The 12,777-nt window shown below is 49.6% G+C and overlaps 1 protein-coding gene across 6 annotated transcripts in view; it reads right to left on the reverse strand.

Moving 5' to 3' along the window:
* LARGE1 (LARGE xylosyl- and glucuronyltransferase 1) overlaps positions 1-12,777 on the reverse strand; it is a 490,254-nt gene that overhangs the window by 46,942 nt on the left and 430,535 nt on the right. For all 6 annotated transcript variants that reach the window (XM_081309721.1, XM_081309722.1, XM_081309720.1 and 3 more), the window contains one exon: positions 564-719. In XM_081309721.1, the coding sequence (XP_081165847.1) occupies positions 564-719 (156 nt within the window). The remainder of the gene's footprint in view (positions 1-563; positions 720-12,777) is intronic.

The raw sequence follows: 12,777 nt of genomic DNA on the forward strand, positions 1-12,777 counted from the left end.
TAGATCTGAGGGTCAGCCTCAACTTTGCTCCTAGTTTGTTGTGTGCCTGTGGACAATCTGCTTAGCCTCTCTGCATCACTATCGCTTCAAATGTAAAGCAGGGTTTCTATGAGCACCAAATGAGATAGAGCATACGATAAAATTATAAACAGCAAAGAGACAGGAGAATGAGACAGATGTCAGTTGTGCCTCTGACTACTCACCTAACTCTGTCCTTACCTGATGAAGTCACACCTGTGGAAATCTCCTTCTGTGCCCACCCCCCACGCACTGCCCTGACCTGGATCCTGGATCTCCCAGGTAGATGCTACGTCCTCAAAGACAAAGGGGGCTTCCTGGCCATGAGACAATTCACCTGCCGTTTCACAGGTGGTCTTCTGGGATGACTGTTCCCTCTGGGACCCGAAATGAACAGCATGAAAGGGATCCACTGACGTGTCCTTGCACCCGAGAGTGGACTCCCATGGCAGGCAAGGCGTCAGGTCCAAGGCAGACCTGGAGCCTGGCACCTGTACCTGGAGGAGCAGGGCCGCCCCCGTCCCTGCGCAGGCACAGCCACTTACGTTCTTGCTGTTGACGTCGGCCTCGCTGGGGCAGCCGAACAGCTCCCGCCGCAGCAGGTTGCCGTCGTACTCCAGGAAAGTCAGGTAGAGGTTGCGGAAGAACTCCACATGCTTGTTCTTCACCCGAAGCTTCTTGGGGGAGTTCCAGTGGATGACCTGGCAGGCGACAAGGGGGCAGTCAGGAGGCGAGGGACCTTGCACCTGCAGGGGGCCCGGACCTGGCCCTCCCGGACCTGGCCCTCGAAGGACTCCCGGGACTGCCATTCATTCATTCATTCATTCATTCATTCATCCAGCATCAACAGATCAGTGGCTAAGGGCAGGGCACCTGGCTCAAATCCTGGCCAGTCCAGGTGGTCACTTAGTCTTGCACAGATGACTGAATCACCCTGTATCTCGGTTTCCTCATCTCTGAAACGGGAATCCTCATGGGTCCAGCCTGGACCAGTTATTACATTACCCTCTCTTGGCCCCACACCTGCTTTGTGCTGCAGAGGTCGGGGTTCTGCAAACCCTGAATCTGTGTGGCGCTGCCCACAGGGCCACAGAGGGAGACGGGGCTGGCTTCCTGTTCCCGGGTGCCTCCCCTGGTGCCCTGTCTTCTCCCTGGCAGCAACATGCCCTCCCTCAAACAGCAGGGAAATCCCCCTGGCAGCTTTGGTGACACTCAGGACATGCCTGGTCGCCTCCCTTCTCCGCCCAGAGCCTCCAGCCTGGCTGGGGACCCCACCCTGGAGGTGCAGGCATTAATAATCCCACCTGTTCCCTCCGCTCCTTCAGCTCTAGGGGTGGTAACTTCCCTGAAATGTTCTATTTTTGTTTTATTGAGGTCTCAAGTGAACACTTCACGTTTAGCTGCCATGTTAATGATGAAATCGGGTGGTCTCTGCCTTCAGTTCGGGCTCTGAGTGAGTTAATAGACATTAAGCCCAGGAAAGGGTAGGTGCTCAATGGACACTGGCTCTGACCATTTTTGAACCCACAGTGTGCTGGACTTGGAGGTGTCCAGAGGACCCTGGGGGCTGCCTATGGCATGCTCATGGTCTGCTGGGGAGAGGTGTGAGAAAAGCAAGAGGGAGGGAAAAGCAAGAATCTCTGGCAGCTCTGGAGTGGGCATGTGGTTTCTGGGGAGACAAGGCAGAAGAGAGGCTTGCGAGGAGGCCACATGTTGGGGGAGGCCACATGCTGAAGCTGGAGCACCCGGGAGGGGCAGGGGTGAGGGAGGTGGCCGAGCACTGGGCCAGGCTGATGCCCTGCACCCAGGAGTCCCACATTCTGATCCAGGCTGTAGCCAGTAGAGACTGTGAAGGGGAAACTGCTAACTTTAGGTTTTGGGAAGAGCCCTCAGATTGTAAGGGAGAAGACCAGTGTGGAGTGTGTGTGTGTGAGGGGGTGAATTCAGGCTGCTCATGAATCAGTTGTAATTTCCAGCTGAGAAACGAGGCCTTGGTGACACATTTTCTGATTTCATTGGAAAGACAAGATATGTACACACACAAAAAAAGTTGGGAAAAGGCAAGTGCAAATTTATAGAATATTTACTATGTATTAAAATTGCACTGAGCCCTTTAATTATTAATACATAGCAGAATTCATTATTAGGATTAATAATTATCATTACTTATAGGAACTATGAGCAATGGAGAATTGGTCTTAACTGTTTTGATATAAGCCCACAGGGGCAGCACAGTGGTCGGCGCCACCCTACAGATGGGGAAAGGGAGGCACAGGACAATTCTGCCCTTTGCCCATGGTCATGCAGAATTAGGCGCAGCACCCCAGCAGCCCAACTCCACCTGCTTCACCACTGCACTCTGCTGGCTCTGAGATGGACACGCAGGGCCCTGTGCAGGCAGGACATGTAGAAGGACTCTTGCAGCAGCCCTGAAGGATGGGGTGGGGTAGAGGGGTGCATGCCCAGGGAGGGTGGGTTCAGGTGAGGGAGGTCACACAGAGAAACAGAAGATCCAGGGAGGGACCTCAAGGGGTTACCCTGAGATGGTGGCCCTGGACACAAGTGGTTGTTCCCTCTTTCACTCTCTCCTTTTCCCTCTCACACTTACTTTCTTGCCCTTCTGCCTTCTGCCATGCGATGAGGCAGCACAAAGGCCTTTGCCAGAGGCAGGCCCCTTGACTGGTGGACTTCCCAGCCTCCAGAACCGTAAGAAATCAACTTCTGCGCTTTGTCCATTACCCAGCCTGACATGTATTGTTATAGCAACACAAAACATGCTGAGATAATTGGAGTCCTCCTCCTAATCATCCTAAGAAGGCAAGAAATTTTAAAGATGAGGAAATTGTCGCGGAGTTCTTGCCCCAAGGCATCTAGCTGGTAAATGTGGGAGCCAGGCTTCACACATGAGACTTTCTGACCCCCCAAACCCAGGACTTGCCTCTGCACTCTGGTGAGCACGAGAAGCCAGGCTTTGACCACTTCCGTTTTCATGCCATGACTGACTACACAGAAAGCAGAATAAGCTCTCGTTTCCCCCTACGTAGCCGTGGTCTCACTGCTTCACCTTGGGGGCTGGACTAGCATACCTAACGTAATGAACTGAATGTGTGTAAGCCCCCCACCCCTGAATTCAGTTCACACAATCTCCAAAGCAGTGGTATTAGGGGACAGGTCCCTGGGAGATGACTGAGTCTTGAGGGAAGAACCCTCATACAAGATTATATAGAAGGGGTTAGAGTCTGAAGCCATCCACTCTGCAGCCATGCAAGGACACACCCAAAGAGGCCATCTATGAACAGGGAAGTGGCCCTTGACAGATCCCAGATCCTCCACACCTTGACCTTGGACTTCCGAGCATCCAGAACTGTGAGAAACAAACATCTGCTGGTTCTAGGCCACCCAGTTATGCTGTTTTGTCACAGTGGCCCAAAGACGCTGAGGAAAGGAACTTGGCGTGTTCAGCTCAGTCACTTCCGGGTTCCCCCTCCAGCCACATCCTGTCTGCAAGAGTCTGCAGCAAGGACACCTCTCTCTGCCCTCTCTTTGGAGGAGGCATCCTGGCCATTCCCTTCTTGGAGCCTCAGTTTCCGCAAGGTGAGAATCAGTACGCCTGATAAAGTAGCGTCGAGGCTGAACAGATGCCTTCAACAGGGCCTGCGAGTTAGGGTGGCTCCAATTACCTGTGGGGCCACGTCTTCATTTCAAATGACTTTGGTGCTCTCCAGCTGCTGAGCCAGGAGGAGAGATGGTGGGTACCACCTGACTTGGGAAACCTGGGCTTCCTCAATGGGGAGACACCTGACCTAAGTGGGAACAGGGCCCTCAGACCCCCAGACATGCCTCAATGCATTGTGCACAAACCTATGGTGCTTTGGAGGCAATGCTCACTAAAGACTCCAAACAGGTCACCTGCCCTTACTGTTCGTGTCCCCGAGGTTGTGTGTGACCTGTCCACATCTCACAGCTGGTAAGGGGCAAGGCTGAGCCTGAAGCCCACTTGAAACCCTGAATCCAGGGTTCTTGACCACTGTCATGTCTAGTTCTCAGCACTTCACAGAAGGGGAGAGTGAGGTCAGAGAGGAGAGGTACCTCTTCAGGATCCTGTGATAGGTTTGTGCCAGGCCAGGGTTGGGACAAAGACCCAGGCTCCCCACCCACCTCAGCCCTCTCCTGCCCATCCTGCCAGCCTCTGTTTGTCTAGTGGTCAGGTTTGTCTAGTGGCCTGGCAGGTGAACGTGTGGCTGGATTAGGAGCAAGGGTAAAGGAAAAGTGGGCGGAGAGGACGGGGGGCTCAATGGCAAGGGAGAGGCTGCAGAAGACCTTTTGCAAGACAGCTGCCCTGGGTGGGTAAGCCCAAGAAGCCTGGGAAGGTGTGGGCTGATTTGCATTTGGCCTTCAGTTTTCCATCACCAGGACACAGAAAACTACCTTGAGCTGGGTTCCAGAGAAATAAATAATAGCTCTCATTTTTCTAATGCCCATTACATGCTGGACATTAGGTCTCAGGTTTTTAGATGTGTGGGCATAAATACATACATGTAGACACACATACATGTATGTACGTCACAAACACACACACCATCACATTTATTTCTCAAAACCACCTGGTGGGTGTTTTTTCTACAATGATTTCATTTTACAGATGATGAGTCTAAGGGTCAGAGAGCACAGTATCATGAAGCTAGTTTTGCAGGTCTAAAGCAAAACCAGGTCTGACTTGCTCTCAAGTCTTTTTTTCTTTCACTGCATTCCTTCATTCAATAAATATCCAAGTGAGCTCCGATGGTGAGTGAGGCATTGGCCAGGGGTGTGGATGCAGCAATGAACAAACGTGTTGTCTTTCTGGAACTCACAACGTAGAGCAGCAGGTAGACATTGAGTCACCAGCCGTTCTGACATGATATGTGCTTCCACAGAGATTTGACAGTGAATTTTTTTTTGGGGGGGATGGGGCACATTAAGTGCAAAGAAACTGAGGCCCAGAGTTGTGCCCAGAGTCACACGGCAGAGGTGCAGGCAGAGGCCACTTCTGTCTCTTCCCCTAAACCACACTTCCGATCTGATTGCTGACTCAGGACTCCTGCTGCCGCTGCTGGTTTAAATCAGGGCTGTCTGACTAGTGAGAAATGTCACTTCCCGATTCCTTAGGGGACCAATCACCCATCATGGCTGGCTTGGGGGCAGCAAGCTGGCAGTGTAGAAGGCAGACACTGACAAGCTGTCACACCTGAGATTGATGACACCAGAGAACGTGCCCAAAATAGACTGTGGAGCGAGGCTGGTGAGTGCAGCTGGGTCTGCAGGGCGGAAATGAGGGCCCATTACCACTCATTCTGCACATGAACACCACAAGAGTACAGCAGCTCACATACATTAGATACCTACTTTGCGCCAAACACCGCTCTGAGCTCGCAGCTCGTCCCAGTGAGGCAAGTGGATAAGCTCATGATGCCACTTTTCAGGGGAGGAAGGTTTAGCAAACTGCTCTAAGCCACACAGCCAGAAAGCAGACGGGCACCGTTTGAACCCAGTCAGAGAGGGACATTAGGGATCTCATTTTTCCTCTATCTGTAATCATGAAACAACTGTTTGCAGATGTGATACCATATTTATAGCAGAGGTCAGCATCAGAAATGAAACCTCTCTGTATCCCTGGGACAGTGGGGCTGGGAGGCAATTTGGGACTTCCCAGAAGTCTGAGCTGAGCCCGTGGCCCAGAAGGAAACAGGGAGGGACGGTGGGGGTGGGTGGCCAGGTGGGCTGCAGGAGCTGCCCACCAAGCCTCAGGGGCCCTGGGGGTGCCACCGGTTGGATGTGAAATGTCTGTGAGGGCTGAGTCTCTCTGCAGACTTGGAGTCGGCCTTTAGTGGGCTGGAGAAAACTGACAGAAATTGACTACTGTCCAGGAAACCCAGACGTCATCTGGGAAGACAGCAGAAGTCAACGTGATTAAAGCGGAGACCAGAAAGGCCATCATCCATCAAGGGCACAGAGGAAAGCGGTTCAAAGGTAGACACAAGACCTGGGCATGAGGACAAGGCCATGGAAGGAGTCTGGCCCAAACCCTGGCTTCTGAAATGCCCACACCCCAGAGGGGTCATAAACATAAAGCAAAAGCCGAGAAACCAGCGCCCACGGGCAAACACCAGGTGAATCAGAACAGGGGTCTCATCCCCTCCAGGTTAGGATAGGAGGACTGGATGACAGGACTCTCTAGGGTCCACAGAGCAACACCTTCTCCTCAGCCTGGCACGTCAGCCTGACCATCCCAGCATGATCTCTAGGTAGGAGGCATCCTGGTGTTTCCTGACCTGTCTTCTAGGACTCTGCCTTTGCAAACGTTTGTCCCTCCTGGCATATCCTCCCTTCTTCTCTACTTACGGTGACTCTTTGTGTGACCTTCAAGGATGCACTCAAATGCACCCTTTCTGGAAAGCCCTCCTTGAACACTGTGGCAGAAGGTCACCTCCTGGGTCACCTCTCTCTTCCCCACTCCATTCTTCATTCCTAACAAAACACCAGTTTCGTTGGTAGATGCAATGTCCCCAGCTCCTGCAAATGGGCCACGATCCATTCAAGGTTGACGTTAACCATGAAGATCCTAGGTTTTGATTTTCCAGCCTCCCTTGCAGCTAGGGTTCCCAAAAAGTTTCACAGAAAAGCATTTGATTCTTAATACAAAGATTCAGCTGTAGCCACTGACATCCTCCTCCCCTATCACCCACCTTTCTGTCATGAGGAGAGATGTAATGACTGGAACCATCACAACCATCCTGTGCCCATGAGGCAAAGGGCAACATGTTTCTGACTTATGAACCAATGTCTGTAACTGCTTATTCCAGAATTTTTAGGTGAGAAATTCTAAAAGTTGGGGTTTCTGATGCTTATTGTAAGCATTTCTAACATAATCTGAGGGAGATACTGGTTCCTTCTTCAGTACTCCTTAGACTCTTGCAGTTAACTCTTTGGGAGAACACACCACATGCCCTTATAATTATTTATTTACATGCCTGCACCTGGAAGTGTTGGAAAGAGAATTTCTAGGCTGGCAGAGAGCTTGACTTATTATTCTTTTTGAGTGCCATGGTGCCTGGCGGATAGTTAGTATTCAATAGCTGCCCTTTGGTTCAAGAATAGAAATCACGATGACGACATTCTCAATAATCCTCACATTCAGTCTGTTGACAGTAAATCAGTTATAAAAGCCCCATCAAAGTGCCTGCAGAATAGAGAAACAGAGCCACCTTTTCTTTGTTGAAGGGCCAACCAGCTTGTCACTTTTTTCTAGAAGGAGTTTCAACACCCTATTACATGTTTGGCCCTGGGAAAGAGAAGGACAGCGCTCTCACAAGTCCTCCCCCTCGCACTGTCGGGATTCAGATTCCAGGTGGGAAAGAACGAGCAGACAGACCTCCCAGCCGGACTCACCATGGCTCCTGTCGGCGCTGTGACCTGCGCCAGGTTGCCCAGGACCTTGGACCTCGCCTGGGGAGGGGGTGCGGCAGCAGCTGCCCTGCAGAATGTGGTCAAGACAGGACTGATGCAAGCATGGACACGGTGAGGCTGATTTTAGGTGTCAGCTTGATTGGATTAGGGCAGAGAGAGGGTCACGGAGGAGATGGGCATGTGGGGGTGGACAGAGTGGGGAAGGTGCACTCTGGATGTGGGCACCACTCTATCAGCTGGGCCCCGACAGAACACCAAGGCCATTTCCTCTCTCTCCAGAGCTAGGATTCCCTCCTCTCCTCCTGCTTTGGACACGAGAACTCCAGACCCCCAACCTTGGGACTCCAGGACTCACGCCAGTGGCCCCCAGTATTCTTAGACCCCACGGGGCAGGGGCTGAGAGTGACACCGCCCGCCCCCCTGGTTTGAGCCTTCTATGGTGCACTGAGCCCCGCCGGCGGCGCCCCCAGGGCTCCAGCTTGCAGACAGTGTGCTGTCGTGGGACTTCTCAGCCTGCATAATGGTGTGAGCCAACTCCCCTAATACATCCCTCTCATCTATCTATATATATCTGATTTGTTCTGTCTCTCCGGAGGACCCTGACAAATAGAGACATGAAGACATATCACATGTGTTCAATTACAAAAGAAATCTGGTTTAGACCTCATGAAACCATCGCCTTACCAACCAGGAAGACTGGATGAGAACCTAATCTCTACGGGGAGAAGGAAGAATAAGAGACAAGATTTTAAATAAGGGACTGCAGACAGTCCCAGAACCCGAGGAACCAGGCTGGGGAGCATACAGACAATAGCCCAGAGACACTCGCCAGGACCAGGGCTCCCCATGGCCAGATCTCAAGGAGACCTGCAGGGGGCTGTTCAGGAAGAAAACACTTCTGAGTGGGATTGACACTGGGCAGAGCCTGGAGAGTGCTACCAGGCAGGCAGCAAGGCCTTGGCCAGAAGCACGGGGTTCCAATTCTACCCCTGACTGTCCCCAACTCAGTCGTCCAAACAAATTAATGTATTGGAACCTCTGTTTCCCAATAATTCCCTCTAATTCCCTATGTTAAGAGGAAATAATACTCAGAGCTGAGGATCGATGGGACAAAGGAAGTGATGATGCTGACAGTGAATTTCATGTGTCCACTTAACTGGATCATGGAGCGTCCAGCTATCTGACTCTGGTGTTTCCAGATGAGACTGGCATCTGATTCAGTGGACTCTGGACAGCAGGTGGCCTTCACCTGAGGGTCCGGATAAAACAAAAGGCTGAGCAAGGAGAATTTGCTCCCCCACCTTTTTTTTTTTTGTGCACATTTGAGGTAGGACACAGTCTACCTGGGTCTCCAGCTGTGGGAGACCCACAAGTCTCCCAGGTGAGACTTCTCAGCTTCCCCAGTCACGAATTCAGATTTTTTTTTTAAATAATAAACCTCCTCAGATAGAGAAAGAATAATTGTATCTCTTATTGGTTCTTTTCTTCTGGAGAACCTAATACAGCAGTGCCGTCCTGTCTGTGGAGGAAAACATTTCAAGACCCCCAAGGGACGTCTAAAACTACAGATAGCACTGATTCCTATGTGCACTATGATTTTTCCTGTGCGCCCTGCAGCTTTGCCACATGGAACTAAAGTTAATCTGTCTTTCCCTGTTTTATCTCCTTCGTATCACTGCTGTGAACTGTGGGGCCATATTAAGTGAAACAACACCTGAACACAAGCACTGCAGTGCCGTGGATCTGATGACAGAGATGGCTAGTAAATAAGTAATGGGGAGGTAGTGTATAAGGTGTGGATACGCTGGACAAAGGAATGATTTACTTCCTGGGTGGGACCAAGTGGAATGGCATGAGATTTTGGTGTGCAATTTCAAACTGATGGATTATATACTTTTGGAATTTTCCACTTAGCATGTTTGGATCACAGGTAGTTGAAGCCATGGAAAGAGAAACAGTGGTGTGCCCACCATAGAGCCCCAAACAGATCTGTGCTCCATACGTGGAATCAACTGGAACACGTACTCCATGGGGAGTTTCTCCCTGAGGAAGGCTCTGCACAAGCTCAAAAGGTGCTGTCTGAAGGCCTGGACTCCTGGACCTTTGAGAATGTGAGGCCTGAGGATGTGGGGCCTGACTTGTATGTGAGGTGAGGCCTGGCCAAGGTGGGTCCGCTACCAGTGAATCTCCTCTAGCTTTTCTATTCTCCCCATTAACTTCTGCAGCTTCTCTTACAAACTTCTTTTTCTTTTCTCAATCCTGACAACTACCAGGTATTATATAAAAATGATGCTCTTGATACCAAGACTTTTATTAGAGGCTTTTTCTTCCAGCCCAAATGCTCTGCTGTGGTGCATTCGGGGTCCTGGCACTCACGATGCTTTGCCTCCTGTTACTCAGGTTTCTGTTTGTTGCCTCTTGGTTTTTACAAGTCTCAGTAAAAATGAAGAAAAGAAAATTCTTCCCAGACAAAAATGCATCATAACCCAGGAAAGGAGAAGAAAGCAGACCAAACTCAACTCGTTTTCCAGAGGAAGAAACTAAATGAGTGGTCCTCAGAGCAGCTTCTCTGCAGACGACCAATAGAGATCTGCAAATGACGACCAGCCTGTCCCCTCTCTGTAGAATTCACTACTAAAACTAAAATCATTTGCAGAATCCCCAGGGTGTCCTCTGGGGGGCGTTGCTGAGCTGGGGAGGATGTAGGGAGGTGGATCTCACCTTGGAGACAGGTTTGGAGTCTCAGGTGAGAATCTCAGCAGGGCTGCTGAGACCCCTTGGGTTCCTAGTGCACGGGCTGCAGCCAGCTGGCTGAGTGTCAGGGCTGCCACATGAGTCACTGCTTGGGCGCCCAGCGAGGGCACCTTCTGCAGGGGCACCTGAGGTGCTTTTTTCTGTCTTTGTCCCTTTCCCTGCAGAGCTGGGTGCTTCCTTCTCCCTGTGATCCAGCGGCCCTGCCCAACCTGCTGGAAGTACACGCCACTCAGGCTGACCAAGGAGTCACTCCTGACCATTCCTACAAACACAGGCACGGGTTCAGCATGGGCACGTGTCTCAAGAAGGTCAATGGGGTCCTTCTGTGGAGCCGTCAAGAGAGAGGGGTAAGAACTACATAAACTACAGAGTTCTAAAAGACAATACAGTTACGGTGCCCTAAGAAGAGAAAATGGGGTAGGAAGACGAAATAAGTACGAAATATTCAAAAAGTGAACAGAGGGAACTGGAGGATGTTATGCTAAGGAAAACAAGCCTGTCTCCAAAAGTCAAGGTTGAGTGCATCTCTCAGATGAGGAAGAGAGAGAGAGTTGGGGGAGAGATGGGGGGGGGAGAGAGAGAGAGAGAGAGAGAGAACTCTTCAACCTGGCATCATAGATGCCAACCATTCTCACCTTACCCTGTTTGGCTTTCTTCAAGGCTCATTTTACTTCCTGCAATGGCCAGTCAGAGCACTCATTTTCCTGTGTGACATCTGTATTCTGCAGTAGAACATAAACTCCTGGAAAGGTCTGCATTGCCTCATGCACTGCTAACAACCCATGCTCATAGCAAGTGTGCAGTAAAGACCTGTTGAACAGCTGAGCCCTGTACACTGGCCGGGTCCCCTAGAAGTCACTCTGGGCTCACAGGGCAAGCAAAGGCTCTCAGAGAGCCAGGAGATTGGCTGTGTCATTTGAGCACATGTTCCTAACTGTGTCAATGCAGAGGAGTATGACATGGTCCTCGTACATACTGGGGTGTACTGGACTCTAAATGCACCTGTCAAACTATTATTTGTTTGTAGAAGACTTAATGAAATTATTCAATAACAGCATTATAAATTGTAAAATAACCCTCATAAAATGAAACTGAATTACTTAGAGTCTTGCATTATAATCCAAAGTATAAAATAAATATACATGAGTCCATATGGATATAAATAAATGATTTAAAAATAATTATAAATGGAGGAAAAAAGAAAAATGCTCTTAATGGAGAAATTCTGGAAATCAGGTGGCTCCACAGGGGACATCCACTGAACCTCCATGATATTCTTTCCCCAAACTCATAGCCTCAACCTCCTCATGAGAAACAAGACAAGTCAAGTTTAAGAGATATTTTATAAGCTACCCACCAGTACTCCATAAAACTATCAAGGTCAGTGATGGAAAACCAGGGCCGACTGAAACATTATCACAGAACATAGGAGACTAAGGACATGTGACAGTAACAGAAAAACAGGTGAACTGCAACAGAAACCCAAGGTTAGTTAATGGTAATACACCACCACTGGTTTGCTGGTTTTCCCAAATGTGCCAGTACCAGATGAGACGTTCACACCAGGGGACACTGGAATTGGATGAGTGGTGCATAGGAATCCTCTCTAGTACTTCCGCAACTTCCCGTGAGTCTCAAATTCCTTCAAATAAAGATTTATATTTAAAAAGAAAAAATAGATTCCGCAGAAAAATGACAGACCAACAGTAAGGTGAGCTCTTGGGAATGGCCAAACAGCTGAGCTGACACCTCTGTTCCCTGCACAAGCTCATTCTTTGGTCCTTCACAAAGTGCAGAAATGAGCATCTAATGAGATGGGACAAGAAACTGGCAAAAACACAAAATTCTCAAGAGTGTTTGAAATATGGATTTACAACCACTGCGGTTAGTAAAGGGCTTCCCTCTGAGTGTGTTCTGGGACTTGGGATCTTTCTTCATGTTGGTTCAAAGCTGCATGACCAGCAAGACATTTCAAACCGAGCCTTCCAGAATGGCGAAGGCAAGTCTCCGTCATGTTATTTCGTTGTTGTGGTTATTTAAAGTCCTGTGACAGTCTAGAAACTTCATAATGTTTCACTTCACCAGATGAAAAGGGTTTAGAAGTCTCTTTGGAGATTTCTCTCGTAAAAATGAAAGCTAGTAAAGTCCAGTAGGAGAAACACTTGCTTTTCTTGTCGTGGCAAAAATGGATAGGAAAAAAAATGTGCAAAAGAGAACACAGCCATGAAATGAAGTAAATTCCTTTGTCAACAGATAGGGAACAACGCCAAAGGCTTGAAGAAACTCATTTTAGATCAAACTTCATAGGAGCTTTGCCATGGAGGTTAGCCGAAGAACAGAGGATTCTGAGGACTTTGCTAGCCTCTGAATGGGTTTGCTTTTGCTGGAGTAACAGGAATTGGGGGGTACCCGCAGAGAGCGGGTTCCCCAGGTCGCATCACTGATAGGCAAGTCTGCAACAAAGTACTGAAAGCCAGGTGTACAAATATTATTTGATGCCATTGATCTGGCTAATTTTATAAAATGCCAGTTGAAAAATCTCATAAAAGTTTTTACAAC

Source organism: Spermophilus citellus, assembly GCF_964194105.1.
Source record: "Spermophilus citellus genome assembly, chromosome: 10".
Lineage (NCBI taxonomy): Eukaryota > Metazoa > Chordata > Mammalia > Rodentia > Sciuridae > Spermophilus > Spermophilus citellus.